The sequence below is a fragment of the Papaver somniferum genome, chromosome 2 (assembly GCF_003573695.1).
Source record: "Papaver somniferum cultivar HN1 chromosome 2, ASM357369v1, whole genome shotgun sequence".
NCBI classification, from domain to species: Eukaryota; Viridiplantae; Streptophyta; class Magnoliopsida; order Ranunculales; family Papaveraceae; genus Papaver; species Papaver somniferum.
The window spans coordinates 8,728,870-8,744,273 of NC_039359.1; the positions used below are offsets into that span (position 1 = coordinate 8,728,870).

The window sequence follows — 15,404 nt, forward strand, 5'->3', positions numbered from 1 at the left end:
CATGCGGTAAGCACAAAGCGAACTATTCTTTCGCCTTTTACTAAAGAATACCGTGTGCTTGCATACGCCTATTTTTGGAGGGTTTTCTCTTTTATAAGAGGAAACCCAACAATATTTAAACCAAATTTTTGTGAAGCTGCTGCGAGCTTGACTGTAACCACAAACCAAAGCCATAGTCCAAACATATACTATGTGAAGCAGATGCATTCTCATCTACATTTATCCGACTTCGGTACTGTAATAAGTAAAAATGCAAGACAGATTAAAGCTGAGTTAGCACACAGAGGTGGAAACCCAGAGAGTGGTACAAAGAGCTAAACCAAAACAGAGAAAAATCCAAGAACAAGCTAAGCTACATTACACTACACAGTGTCAATCATTGTTCCCCAGGCATTTCACATCATCAATGGGCAGCTTCGACTGTTTGGATTTGCCTTGGAAGAGTCTCCTATCACGCTCAAGCCAAACAGTCCACCATTTGCTTCCTTTTTCATTGGTCATTAAGATCTTAAAATGGAATCTAGAAACTGTCATTAGTTGGGAGAAACAGAAATAATAGATTTGAAGATATGTTACATCATGAAAATTCCATACATCATCATCTTAACAGCACCGGTGTCTCATGGGAGTTACAAAAGTCTTTTGAAGATCACAGGTGCAATACTGCTAATGACTTGGTCACGCAAGAAGAAGCATCGAGTTCTTGAGCTACATGTTTTCTTGAAATATGTTTCCACTTAAGATCCGAACTCGACATATCACATACAGTAAAGAAGTCCAGTACTTGACCAAATATCTTGAACATCTCAATCCCAAATATCCGACCCCTATCAGCCACAAATGAAGCGTTCCAGTCCATGGGTGCATCAGGATGTCTAGAGATTTCAGTCCATGTACGCGGCACGAGATCTAGCTCCCATAACTTCCTTACAGCCTTTTCTCTTCTGTCAGTCTGAAAATCTTGCCCGCACCATGAAACAGAGAGCATGAACAACCGATCATTGGCAGACACGAGTTTTGGGTAATATTCATGAAGACGTGGAGGAGATTGAGTGATCTGAATCCCTACCCAGATACCCTTTTCCAAATCATATGCTGCAAGTTTGTCGGTCTCCGAATAAACATAAAACGTCTCACCACAAACAACACCAGAACAAACGACTCCGAAATCTACCGGCAATTTCATGGTTTCAATCCATCTATTCGACACTGGGTCGAAAATTTCCCCTGAATCCAAAGGTTCATCCCAAGATCCTAAACCACCTACAGCAATCAGAACATACCTAGTAAATCCTTTCGGATTTGAGAAGTTCCTTTCATGTTTGACAAAAGATTTACTCCTGGACACTAATAAAGAATCAGTTTCGTCAAAAGCGTTCCCAAATTGACGTCTTACTGAAAGCCTATGAGGATCCTCGTAAACATCCGAAACACCACCGATTCTTGACCTGGGAAACCGCCGATCTTTTCTGTCTTTCTGACTTCGAAAAATAGAAGAGTGAGAACTGACCTTAAAAACTCCAAGAATAGCTGATGATCTAGCTGACTTCATCGAAGCAACTTTCCGCCAAGACTTGGTTAAGGGACTAAATACTAGAACCCCTTTGTGGGTTTTGAAGGAGCTCTTATCAACTGTTCCAAAGCTGGTCATGCTAGAACAACCTCCAACAACGTACACATCGTCTCCAATGGTGGCAACAGAGAACAAGAACTTCCCCTTGATGATTTTAGCGTCGATCTTGTGCCACTGATCAAGTGATACATCCAATGCATGTACATGGCCAGCACAATAACCATTTTTCACAACTCCAAATAGGAACAACCATGGCGTCTGATACAAACCATCACACCTCATTCGTAAAAAACGAGGTGTGCTTGTTAGATATCTCCATTTTTTGCAGACAAGCCGAGAAGCCATGAGAGCAGTCAGAGGAAGTCTCATGAAACACATTTCTAGAACATCATCTGGAAGCAAAAGGTCCATCCTATTACGTGAGGGTGGTTCACCAAATTGAAATTCTCTCTCCTTTCTGTTACCTCTCTTCCAAAATTTCTCTGCAACGGCATTCGGAAAACAATCAACCATAGCTTCATCATCGCCACAAACGGGCTGGTACCCCTTCATTTCGTCCCCAACAATTGACTTCCTTCGATTGCTGCCCTCACCAAAATCATCACATGTGTCTACACCCACTTTACAACCGCCACCTTTTCCATACAAACCAAGGCATCCAGAAGAAACTCTCCGCTCTTCACCCTCTTCCTCCCCACCATTTTTATGACCCTTCTTTCTCAACTTCTGGCTAACACTTTTCACTAGGCGTCTTGACACATTCCTGTTCTCTGCTCCTTCTCGAGAATCATCACAAAAAAGAGATGTTTTCTTACCATTGACATAGCTCTTAGAGCTACCAAAGTTAGCCATTTCAAGACCTCTCAATACTCTAACTCCATAGTTTCATCCCTAACATGTACCCTGGATTTAAAGCAAATATTCCAACATTACTTGCAAACTCAGCAAACATTATTAAATCTTCAAACAAAAGAAACTACAGCAAAAATTCAACTGCTGCACATTTAAAGTACTCTTTATTAACCTAATCTACATGCTCCTAACCATTAAAAACCTTGCATTAAAAACGCCAACAAAAAAAAAAAAAAAAAACTCTCTTTTGCTTACATTAATAGATTCTAACCAACAGATCCAACCCATAAAAGCCCTATCCCATCCAAAAATCTCAATTTAACGTTCCAAATCAGATAAAAACACTACTCAAACACAAAATAAATCCCGCTAATAACACAACATTAACGAAATTAAACATCCAAAAATACAATCAACATTTCCAAGCAGATCTAAACTCTCAGAATGATTACTAGTTCCACTTCAATTTTCAAAAAAGGAAAAAAGAACTTATTTATCAGCAGAAGAAAAATTATAATTAAAAATCAGAAAAAGCTTACTTGAAGTTTTGAAGCTAATCATCTTTACAGATCAAGGTAATACCTGCAAACCTAGAAACAAATTCAGTGAATGAAAATCATACTAGTTAATTTCATTTCTACAAACAATTGATTTGAGAGATTAAAAAAGTTAGGTTTTTTATTTCATTTTTTGTAATGGAGAAGGAAGATGAATGAAGTTGTGGTTTTTGTTGTTGGAATAGGGACATGAAGAAATGAGTAAAGATGCATTGAAAGCGAAAGGTGAGAAAAGTTTCTTCTTTCTCCTTTTTCTTTTTCTCTTCTTTATATATTCTGTGTTTTCTCCTTTGTTTTTTCCCGTTTTATTACTGTTTTTTTAACTAGATTTCTTTCGGTACCATTTCTGTTTCTTTCGCTGTATTTGGAAATTGATGGCAGTGAGAATTAAATAAATTACCTACTCAGATTTTCTGCCAGAGGTGGGACCGGTACTGTAAGATTGAGATATTACATGTGATCTTGGCGGTTGGATGGGTGAAAGTGTAACTTGACTTTGTTAAACGTTAAACAACACAGTTACCAACCGCAAGAGATGAATGGAGATATCCTCGAGATTTGTGTTGGGGTGTCATGAACGGTTAATAACATTTTGTCGTCAAACCATGGAATTGAGATGTGTGTTTAAAGTTTAGTCGAGATTTGATGTGTTTTGTGGTGATTAATGCATCTCGAGTTCCACACAGGGACCACGGACCGTTGTTTTTATAGTAAAGTCTTGCAGCCAGATTGTTTTTGAATCGGATTCAAGTGCCAAAAAGAAGAAAACAGATGAGTAATTTCGGATACAGAGATTTGAATGAAGTCAAGTCTGTTGGACAGAAAATGAAGCCGCATAAATGAAACGATTCTCATTAAAATTAATACAATACAATTGATTAAATATTAGATCTACAGACAAAGACTTGTTTTCAAGTGAAAAATCAAATCCTACAGATTTGTCTTTTATTCCCTGACCTGGATGAATGTGGCTGTGAATGTCAGCCATGGCCAAGCAGCAGCAGCAGCAACAGCTAACGATAAATAACCTAAACCCAGTGGTAATATATATCCAAATTTCTTTTGTACAGACACTGTTAATACCACCCCCATTTCATCGTTATCATTCGTTACTGTCCAAAACTCCTTTGAGAAAATTCAGTCCTTCTAAAGATATACTTCTTCGGACTCGAGTTTTAGGAATCTCAATTTTCGGAGGTGGGTCAGAAGAGAAGCAGACAACAACAACAGTCAGATTATCACAAGTGTTTCGCTTAAGTGCTTCTTTTACCAATTCTTTTGAGCATTTCTCAGGATCGTTGTGAAGCATTAATTCTTTTCTTGTGATTGTAACTGCACACTGACTACTCATAACATCCCATAATCCGTCACAACCCATAATCAAGAACTCATCTTCTTCGGTTAGTAGACTCTCGTGGAGTTCTGGTTCGGCACTCAGAGGGCCGGTGGATCCTTTTGGACCCTTCATGTGCCAATCACCTATTGCTCGTGCTACTGATAGCTGCCCATTAAGATACCCATCAAACACGATTCCACCCAGTTTCTCAATCCTTAATCTTTCAGAGGTGCAGTTTGGTTTGTGGTCTTTGGACAGCTCGACCGCCCTACCTCGTTTCCCTAATACAGCTCTGCAGTCCCCGACATTGGCAATTAGCATTGTCCTACACATTAGAAGATAAATATGAGTACCAAATAACCATCAACAAAACTACATTTGTACAAGGGTGAAAATAAGAAAGCAGTATTATTCATTTATGGGGCAAGATCATCACTCAGTCTCCACATTATCAAGTTTATGAACTATAACACCGTTGACCGTACTACTGCAATTCTGAATTTTATAGATAGCGATAAACAAAACTGAAGTAAGTCCATATAAATAAAGCTGGTACACACAAAACAAACAGCAGAGTACAGATAATACAGTTAGTACGTCGTACCAGAGAGCTTGTTCATTAATGAAGTGTGTTTCCAGAGTTCGTCATTATTCATTAGTCCATACTACTAGAATATAACTATATTATTAGACACAGAGTACACTGAGTCTAATACTTGTTGTTTGCCACAGAGTTGAAATGTTGGGTGCTAATAAAGAGGAGACGACTCTTTAAATTTAAGCATCCACCATAAAGTAAGATATGGATTAGGAAGTCAACCTTCCATAAAAGAGGAGACAGATTCCTTATTGTCCAATCTTAGTGAATAACTAAAAAGTCTTCATTAACACAATGTGATTGAAAATATACTCACCTTCCGAACATAAGTGCAGTCAGTGCTGTTGTGCCAGAGGAGCTGTCAAGAGAACAAGCATCAGCAAATGCATGATCAGCTCTCAGGAAAGCACTCTTAACAGCCTTAGATGCACAACTGGGAAAATGAGCATCCTCTGTGATATATGTAAGAATGTGCTTTTTAATAAAAGCTGCTGCATCCGATCCACCATGACCATCAAACACCTGTTAAGCAAAACAACAGAATCTCAGCTAACGAAAGTTATCAATTAATTAGTGATTTAAGTGCCTGGCAATACTGTGAAGCATTCAAGGATAATCATGCCAATGTCAAAGAATGAGAATTCACAAATTACTTTGCATGCAAAAACTACGGCATATCCTCATGGGCGCCAAATCGATCTTTTTTATAGCAACTAAAACCAAATCATATGATTTTGCCATCAATATCCATAATCTTAACCTTGATCACTGAACTAGTAAGATGCATCTGGTTATGTTTCTATAGAATTGCTACCATTACTATCTAAGTGTTCATCAACTGATAAAAAGGTAAGTTGAATTCCCTTAGTGTGGAATTTGCATAACTAAAAAAGTGTTTGGAAGACTACGATTTCTACTTCTCCACTCTCGTGCAGAGCTTCTTATAGAGGTATAATTTCCATTAATAGCTGAAGAACCTGCACCTTTTTACAAAAATTTTATCTGCAGTGATTCAGCTTTCCAAAACAAAGCAAGATAACCAAAAAAAAGACCAAAACAGATTTCAGACATGGAGTAGAAACAAGTTGCACAGAATTGCCTTCACGCAAAGGAAATGGCTTCTGAGGCTCTCAATGACTTAAATAGTACGCTAAATTCTGCCACAGATATGTTTTGTAGAAGGCCATCTAAGAGAAGGTCCTGGTGACCACTATATCAGTTAGAAGGAAAATGCCATCCATATGAAAAACAATCCCATTCAAAAATAATATGAGTGATAAAAGATCAGAAAAATGATCAATCATCGAACCAGTTCTCAATGTGCAGTAGCAGTAATCAAATTACACACCCCATAGAAAGCTCCTGGAGCAGGAATGTTGGCAGATCCACCGAGATGTTCAACAAGATTATCTACACATATATGTTCATCCTCCATGTATTGCTTAGGTCCTATCTCAGAACAGCTCCCTGAACGAAATACAGGTAAAAACCCTGATTTGACATCCGAAGGTGATTTTAAACAAACACTCCCAATATCTAATTCCTGCACCAAATTGTGAAGTGAAAAGTTAACTAACACTTGAGTTCACAAAACTAGGTTGCAAAACAGATATGATATTTGAAGCTAGTTTTCAGATTCCAGATAGGACCATTCCAAATCCAATAGCTGAGGACCAAAACACGTGGAACAGGACGCTAGTTCCCACTGGCCCCCTCACTCTAAGGTTAGCAGTCATGTTTGCAGTATTTATGGAATCTTTATTAAGCTCGATAATACACACTAACGGTGCATGAGATACAACAATAACAAGCATATTTCGCTACAGATCACCATGCATGCACAATGAGGAAAGGAGTTGGAAGTACTAGACATATATAAACAATAGAAAGTTTAGATTGGGATGATCCGGAGGCATGAATAGAATAAGAAACTTACCAATTCTGAAAGTGCAGACAACTTGGCAGAACTTGTACAATGCCTCATGACTGAGAGGTGTCTTGGAGGTTTCGCAGCATTCAATTGTTTCAAGCTATCCTGAATCTCAGAATTGTCATCTTCCACTGAATTTTTACTTTCATTGCTGTATCCACTTTCTAATCCATTTAATTGAGGCGACATATGTGTTCCAGCTGCCATATTTTGCTTTTCTGTCACTTGAAACTAAACTTGATCTCGAAAAAGTCAAACTTAAGCTGGTAATATAATTCTATCCAACTTCAAACCCAGTAATAATACCAACAAATTAACAAAATTGTGACCTCAAACTCCTCAGATCACCACTATCCTTCAAAACCTAATAATCGTAAATGTAGGTAACACAGCTTAAACATTTGCGTGCAAATTACCCAAATTCAACACATAATCCTCAAAATCCCGTTATATTTGACTCTAGATCCCAAAATTTCTAAGATTTTCATCCAACAGAAACAAGAACCTCGTAACTATCAACTCCTTGGACAAATGTTCATACCTAGAGATTTCGAAACCACATCTATATCTCCATGAAAATCAACCTCATTCACACACACAATAATTGACCAAATTCAATTGATCCAACAGATAATAATAAAGAAAGTGAGAAATGTAATAAAGGATCTCATTTTATAGAATCTTCCATAATGATTACAAAACGAGAAATCATTAATAAGATCAGCATTTTCAGATCAACTGTAAATTTAGAGCTAATACTTGCCTTTAATTTGGTTGTCAGTATATGAATGAATGACGGAAGTCCGTAACTAAGAAAAGAGAGATGTTTTGTGGAAAGAATGAAACGAAACCGGAGATTTCAGGGTGCTATGGGGGTATATTCCTAGTAGTAGTGTTTTGGAGGTAAAATACGTGCGGACACGTGTCGACTTTTGAGAGTAAGGATTTTTTTCTTGTTTGACCGGAATGCCCTACAGATCCAACTTCCTTTCCAACCGTCGGAAGACTCGAAACTACTCTACTCGATCCTTTTCTCTCTCTAGTCTAGTCTTCTCAACTGAAGGTGTGTGGTCTTTCAAGGAAAGTGATGAGAAAAGTTCGTTGTAAGGGGTAATTACAAATCTAAATGACAAGTGAACCACGGATCGGCTGTATGATATCGGTTGACACTGATTTTCTTTTTTTTTTCTTTTTCTTTTTTTATATAAAAGCAAATATATTAAAACACTAAGCAAATCTTACATATTCATATTACAAACATTCTTTAAAAAGTCTTCCTTCCTACCTCAATTCCAGTTCTTTGAATCTACATAACTGTAAGGATCCTCAAGCTCGTCAACGCTATTAGATTAGTCAAGAGACGTCTTTGCCGTTAATAACTCGATTAGTCTAACACGAAGATTAATAAATAAGAATTAATCTAACAACGATCTAGATACGAAACTAGTAATGTTTAATAGATCTCGAAAAGTTAAGCAGAATGGACTAGTCGAACGTGTCAATCGGATATCAGACGAAGAAAATATCATTGGTTTAGTATGAAGGATAAAATCGTCATTTCATGGGGAAAACGCTATTGGTGCAACACAGACACGTTGTGGATCCCCTTATCAAAGCAAGTGTGTGTCCTAGTGTTTCCTTTAGGCCTTAACCCCTCGACCGAATCCAAGAGAAGTCATTCACTTTTCTTCTTCTCCTTTCTTCTCATTCTTTCTTTCTCTGTGTTTCGTCTTCTCTTTCCTTCTTCTTCTTCTTCTCTGCGAGTTTGAGAGAAATCGAGGTTCTGAGATCGACCATCGTAGGGGTTATGTTAAGGATTGACGGTTGGTGATGGTGTTGATGTTTATCGAGTTCGGGAAGGAAGAAGCTGATGTTGTTACTCGGTTAATTAAGGTTTTTAGATTGGAGTTGGGAACTGAATGAAATTGATAGTAAATCGAGTGATGATAGATGAAGAACAAAGGGGTTCTCGTTTAATTGATGTTTTGGTGTTAATAGGATTACGAATTTGAAGACTAGGGTTTCTGCTATTTTTGAGTTAATCACAGATCGAGAGGAAGGGTTGTTTTAGATGATGCAGTTGCTTATTATGGATGCGTATTGAGTAGGTTGAATGAATTAGGTTAGAATTGCTTATGAAGTCAAGTTTCAGGTGAAGAAATTGATGGTGGTGATCTGTTTCAAGATTTGAGATGATAATTCTAGGGTACACTGGAGATGAATTGGGGAAATAACAATTCAGAGGACGCTAATGCTTGGGTAAGCTTCTAATTATTCTACTTTTGAGATTTCATATTAGATTGTTCAAATTGCTGAGATTAAGTCGTTATTAATGAAACTGAAATTGAGGCGTGATGATGATATAATCCTTGAGAAAGTAGTGGATGAACTGTTGTTATTGAGGTATTAGGAGATGATAGGGGAAGAGAGATTGAGTTTGCAGTGGAGTTGTTCAACTGGTGATGGAGTTGAATTGTACTTGGAGGTAATATAATTGAACTGATGTTTTTGTGGATTGAAGATATAATATAAAGGGGAGGTTCTCTTGATTGAATTAAGTTTAGATGAATGCTAGGTTAATTGCAGGTGGTATCCAAGGATGGTGGCGCTGTCTGTGTAGTTAAATTTGCAGGTGGAGATGTAATATGGTGGTGGAAGAGGAATGGGGAACTGAGTATGAACTGCAGTTGTGCAGGTGCAGAGAAAGAGTCAGTTATGGATTGTGGAGCTGTTATGGAGAATTGTGTTTGAGATGTGTTAAACTGAAATAACTTATGTATTGTCTATTGTAATTGGGGTTTCATTGTATTGGTGAACTTTCAGTGAGAATACATGGCGTTGAGTCAGTGATTGCAGAGGTTAGTAATTCAAAATTGGAGTTTGCAGATGGAGAAGGCTAAAACTGAATTAGTGACACAGGGGTTGTAATGGGTTGGTTGTAGATGAACAAGATGAATGTATTTGATACTGCATGTGGTGGTGGGTTTGTTTGTGTTAAGTTTGAATTACAGTTGTGGGTAAAGTGTGATTAAAATGGAAGTTGCAGAGTAGGTTTGAGTTTGTACTTCAGTTGAGTTTGAGTTGTAGTGTAGACGTAAGGGTTATGGCTGAAGTAAGACTATGGAGTACAGATTCTAAGGGAAATTACAGGTGTGTGTGTGTGTAGAATGAGCTGGTACTTAATCTGTTGGCAGAGAGGCAATGATTTTGGGTTTGAAAGGAATGCGTGCTTAACCAAAGATTGTAGACCTGGAGTTGTTGTCATCATGTAGATCATTATTTTCGCAGAATGTAGAAAGAATGTGGAGCAGCTACTGCATTTGCAGGTAAGCTAAGCTTACAATTGTGGTTAAATTATGAAGTTTAGCTTAAACTTTATGTGTTATTTTTGTATTGAAACTTTAGAATCCTGTTAGAATGAATAGAATTAGGTTGGTTGTATTTTCTGTAAAGGTTCTTGAACTTAGACATGTTAGACATCCCTGTCAGTTTATCTGACTCATTTTGGTTCAGCTGACTCAGTCAATCTGACTGAGTTAACCCGTTGACCCCGTTTTGAATCAGTCTAGTTGACTGAGTTGAACTAGTTGACCGATTTAGACCTTGGCCGTTGACTTGGACTTAGACGTTCACTGTTAGTTGACCTGTAACTGTTAGTTTTACCGCTAGAGACTATTAGTTGACTTAGATGGACTGGGCCTTGGATTAATGGGGCAGAGTAGAAGACTTGGGCTTAGGACTAGTTAAGTTAGTTGGATGTTTTGGACTAGTTATGGTCTGAATTAGCCTTTGGCTTATTTTACAAAGTTGTAGATACTCATTGGAATTATCGAATTGACTATAGAACCAATCTAATAGATTACAAAGTTGTAGATACTCATTGGACTTATCTAATTGACTATAGAACCAATCTAATAGAATTAGTAAAATATAGAATTGTATGATTATTGTGTGAGCCATTTTGGCTAGATTCTTAGACTTTTTGTGTGATTAACAGTTAGACTGTATTAACAACGATCGATTCAAAGGATGAACCAGTGGATCGTGGATTTCGCGGTAGGCGTGGCTTGTCGTCAAAAGAGGTGGGCATACTTTTAACTCTTAAGAAACCATTGTTGTTTCTTTTGCAAAAGTTTATGTTTTACAAACTCATGTTTTATCTGTTTGTGCATTCCATGCGTTGTTCAACTTGTATTATGATTGTTCTGTTGGTTCTTTGTAATCTTTCCATGGTTTGGAAAGGACTTGTAATGTTTTGTTGTCGTCATGAATTGTTATGGGAAATAACAATTTCCACCTGTGGTATATAGGATATGCTCCTTCGGATTTATACCTAGAGCTTTTATGATATATTGATCGATAGTTTGCGAGTTCGGAATTGTCGACATCAATACTTACGATTAGGTGTGGATTTTCGAGTTCGGAATCGCACAACCATAGTATACATTGTTTGAGGAAGGAGTTTGTCCATATACATGTTTGAGTATTACCAGTGACTTAGTCACTTTGTTGTTTGGGAAAATATGTATTATTTTCCAAATCATGCTTTTAATTTATTTAAAGTTGAATGCTATTCCTGCTGGGCACCCCTTTTAGGGATGATGTGCTCACCCATTCCCACTTTCAGTTTCAGAGACAGATCAGAGTTGCGCAGCGAAACCTTCAAGGGTCGAGTTCGTTAGTTGGTTAACTTCGACTATGTTTATTATGTTGAATATTGTATTTGTAAACCAGATGACTATTGTATATGTATCATTTGAGAGGAGTTCTTGCATATATATTTCTGAGCGGGGCTAGTATTGGGTTAAGTTTTTATAGCAGATTTCTTAATTGAATGCGATTTGGATTCGTTGTGCCTCTTTATTTAGTTAATCTCTTGGATTAGTCAGCTACTAGCTTTGGGGGCGCTGCAATAACTAATACCATAATTGTTTAAACATTTCGCTATTCTATCCGCAATGAAGTTACATTTCATTTTGATGTAATAAAAAGAGGAAGAAGCAAAATAATTGTTAATGTTTAAAGCTTTTAATAGAAAATCTTTACATCTCCAATTGACGGCAAAATTTCTCCTCTTCATTCCATTGATAACGCCGAGGTTGTCATTTAAGAAGGTGATGTTGTCTATGTTAATATTATCCTCATAGAAGAATATATATTGTTTCCTAATATATAAGATCTTTGCTTTATAGTAATATTGTGCTCTATATATTCATGAGTTGTGTAATCAGAATTGATATGATTATCATAATAAGAATTATTATCTTTTTGATCCTATATTTGTGAAGATGGTATCTATGAGTTAGGGTTCTTGAATCATGGGTAGTGATTAAGAATCATATGACCAAAATAAGTCAAAACAAAAAGAGCAGATGGAAAACAAATCTGCTCATATTATCGTTCAATCTGAAGGTGATGCATTCAAGGCGGGGATTGTTCTTGATGAAATAAATTATGATTTGTGGTCACAAATCATGGAGATGCATATCGCTGAAAAAGAAAAAAGTTCTTTTATTATGGCAAAGACAAAAAAATCTACTGAGGAAGATCCAAGATATGAGAAGTGGTACACAGATAATCAAAAGGTCAAGAGATGGTTATTGATGTCTATGTCACCAGAAATCATGAAGAGATATATTTGGTTACCTACTGCTCGAGAGATTTGGGATGCATTATCTAAAGCCTTTTATAATAGAGATGATGAGATGCAGGTATTTACTCTAAATCGACGAGCGTTTTCGTCAAAACAAAATGGCAGAGCACTCTCGATTTATTATGGGGAACTAACTGAAATCTTTGGAGAGCTGGATCATCGTGACAAGGTGGTTATGGAGAATCCAAATGATTTTGAATCCTATCGAAAATCAATTCAGCGCCTAAGGGTGCATATCTTCCTTGCTGGATTAGATGAAAGTTTTGAGCAGATCCGTAGTGAAATCTTGATAAAGGATCGTATTCGTGAATTGGAATCATGTTATGCACTTGTTCATCGTGAATATGTTCAACGTACAACGATGGCAAAAGAATCATAAGAAGTTGAACCTGCTGTTATGGCAACTCGAAACTGGTACAATCAAAAAGGGTCTTTTCAGAGATACTCAAAGACTGAGGTGGACAAGTCATCACTTAATTGTACACACTGTAATCAATCTGGACATACAATTGACATGTGTTTCGAGCTGGTTTGATATCCAGATTGGTGGGATCAACATCTTAAGAGGAAGAAGGAGACAAAGAAAAATTCTGGTGCTCAAATGGCTTCAACAAAAAAAGGAAAGGATTCCGTGGTAACATCTGCATCAGTAGCAAGGGCGGGTAACGATGGTAAGGTTTTAAATGTTTCTTCACTTGTTTCGAATAATTCATGGATAGTTGATTCTGGTGCCACGGACCATATGACATGTGATTCTAAACAAATCTCTTCCCTTAAACCAAACTTACAAAAAACAGTCTCTACTGCAAATGGCTCACAAGCTCCAATTACTGGTGAAGGGTCAATATCTCTCACTGAAACTTTAAACTTAGATTCTGTCTTAGTAGTTCCTACATTAGATTGTAATCTCCTATCAGTTTCCCAAATAAATAATACTCCATCCGTTCCGATTTACTTGACGTTGTAGAGTTTTTCACAGAGATTAAGAAATATCAGAGAGAGTAAATTTTTCCCATTCTACCCATATTAATTCTTCTTAAAGTTTTAAATAACCTAGTTTTTAGTTTCTAGATTTTAGGGAAAGTTATCAATTTCTTAGTAATTTACTTGGGATATACTACCAAATTTTTTCCATCATTTTGGAACACAATAAAAAATTAGAGTGGATTTAAAAACTAGAGTATTGATTACAATAAAAATTAATGATATTGTGTGATTCCAAAGCAAGGGAAAATTAGTGAAAATATGGAAAAAATACTAAAACAATCATCTATATTGGAACACTAATAAAACCCTAAAACATCAAGTAAAATGGAACAGAGGGATTACTTTACATTGTGTAGTAATATTTTGGCCTGACTGTTGTGTTTTTAAGGACATCAAAACGAAGGAAACGATTAGTTATGGTGTTAAGCATGGGAAGATATATTATCTGGATTTGGTATCAAGTAGTTCGGATAAGCTGCATCAAACCCTTCTTGCTGATGGTTCTAAGGGGGAGAGACAAAAATCTCAAATTTTGTTATGACATCGACGATTGGGACATGCGTCGTTTGGTTATTTGAAAATTTATTTCCTAGTTTGTTTGCAAAAATTGATATTTCTAGTTTTCATTGTGAAGTATGTGAACTTGCAAAAAGCCATCGTGCTTCTATTCCATTATCATTCAATAAGAGTCCAGTTCCTTTTATGATCATACACTCTGATGTTTGGGGGTCATCTATAACTACTATTATGGGTGGTTCAAGATGGTTTGTTACTTTTATTGATGATTGCACTAGGATGACGTGGGTGTGTCTTATGGAAAACAAAAGTACAGTTACTGCCTTGTTTCAACAGTTCCATAAGATGATTAACACTCAGTACAACAAGCAAATTCAAGTACTTCGTAGTGATAATGGTGGTGAATATATGGATTCTGATCTTCAACAGTATTTGGAGAGACACAAAATTATTCATCAAACTACTTGCTCTAATACGCCTCAGCAGAATGGAGTAGCTGAGAGAAAGAATCGTCATTTACTGGAAGTAGTTCGTGCTTCATTGACAGAATCACATATGCCATTGCTGTATTGGGGAGAGGCACTTACTTCTGCAACATATCTTATAAATCGAGTGCCATCTAGTACCATTGTGTTTCAAACACCCCATCAAGCTCTTGCTGAAGCAGTTGTGGCTCCAAATGTTCAAAATCTTCCGCCTCATGTTTTTGGTTGTGTATCTTATGTCCATCTACACAAGAACCAACGTGATAAGTTGGCTCCTAGAGCTTTGAAGTGTGTATTTGTAGGATATGCAGCAACAAAAAAGGGATACCGTTGTTATCATCCTCCAACCAAAAGAATGTTTGTTACTTTGGATGTTGTATTTCATGAAGATTCGCTTTATTTTTCATGTGAGTCTGAACTTCAAGGGGAGTACCATAAGGAAATCAAACTCTTAACTATGATGAAGATATATCGGAAATTGATCTATCTGTTATTGTCAACTCTAATGATATGGTCAGAGAATCTGTTGATGAAGGTTCTTCAAGAGAAGAAACATGAAGTACAGTATTGGATCGTGATATAGAGATTCAAGATGAGGTTATGATAGAAGAGATTCCAGATCCTATGTTACCTCAAGAAGATGAAACACCAAACCAATCGTCTGCTACGGATGTTCTTGAAGAATCAAGGAAAAAACTTCCACAACGTGTAAACAGAGGTATTCCTAAACCCATATATGAACCTGAAATCTCTAGTAAGGTTAAGTACCCTATGAGTCATTATTTCTCTCACCATTGTTTGCTAAAGCTAATAAGGTATTCGTGAATCAACTATCTACTGTTTTTATTCCTAACAATGTGCAGAAAGCATTAGCTGATCCAAAATGGAGAGCATCTATAGAAGAAGGAATGACGTCC

The 15,404-nt window shown here is 36.9% G+C and overlaps 3 protein-coding genes, 1 long non-coding RNA gene and 1 pseudogene across 4 annotated transcripts; 3 read left to right on the top strand and 2 right to left on the bottom strand.

Moving 5' to 3' along the window:
* Position 1: 1 nt before the first annotated feature.
* On the top strand, positions 2-103 carry LOC113354894 (annotated as a pseudogene).
* A 138-nt stretch (positions 104-241) lies between these two features.
* On the bottom strand, positions 242-3,199 carry LOC113346835 (F-box/kelch-repeat protein At5g42350-like). The gene is made up of 2 exons (XM_026590367.1): positions 2,965-3,199; positions 242-2,476 (listed from the first exon to the last, which is right to left on the bottom strand). The coding sequence occupies exon 2, from the start codon at positions 2,423-2,425 to the stop codon at positions 650-652; it is 1,776 nt and encodes a 591-aa protein (XP_026446152.1). The 5' UTR covers positions 2,426-2,476; positions 2,965-3,199; the 3' UTR covers positions 242-649.
* Positions 3,200-3,808: 609 nt separating this feature from the next.
* LOC113346836 (probable protein phosphatase 2C 27) lies at positions 3,809-7,834 on the bottom strand. Its single transcript, XM_026590368.1, has 4 exons — positions 6,853-7,834; positions 6,265-6,459; positions 5,233-5,438; positions 3,809-4,643 (listed from the first exon to the last, which is right to left on the bottom strand). Exons 1-4 carry the CDS (start codon positions 7,051-7,053, stop codon positions 4,085-4,087), a joined length of 1,161 nt encoding a protein of 386 aa, XP_026446153.1. The 5' UTR covers positions 7,054-7,834; the 3' UTR covers positions 3,809-4,084.
* Positions 7,835-8,558: 724 nt separating this feature from the next.
* LOC113346837 lies at positions 8,559-11,785 on the top strand. Its single transcript, XR_003358623.1, has 2 exons — positions 8,559-10,172; positions 11,474-11,785. It is a non-coding gene; the product is annotated as an uncharacterized LOC113346837 (long non-coding RNA).
* A 433-nt stretch (positions 11,786-12,218) lies between these two features.
* LOC113350634 lies at positions 12,219-15,070 on the top strand. Its single transcript, XM_026594769.1, has 3 exons — positions 12,219-12,852; positions 13,042-13,401; positions 14,121-15,070. Exons 1-3 carry the CDS (start codon positions 12,219-12,221, stop codon positions 15,068-15,070), a joined length of 1,944 nt encoding a protein of 647 aa, XP_026450554.1.
* The last annotated feature ends 334 nt before the right edge of the window (positions 15,071-15,404 follow it).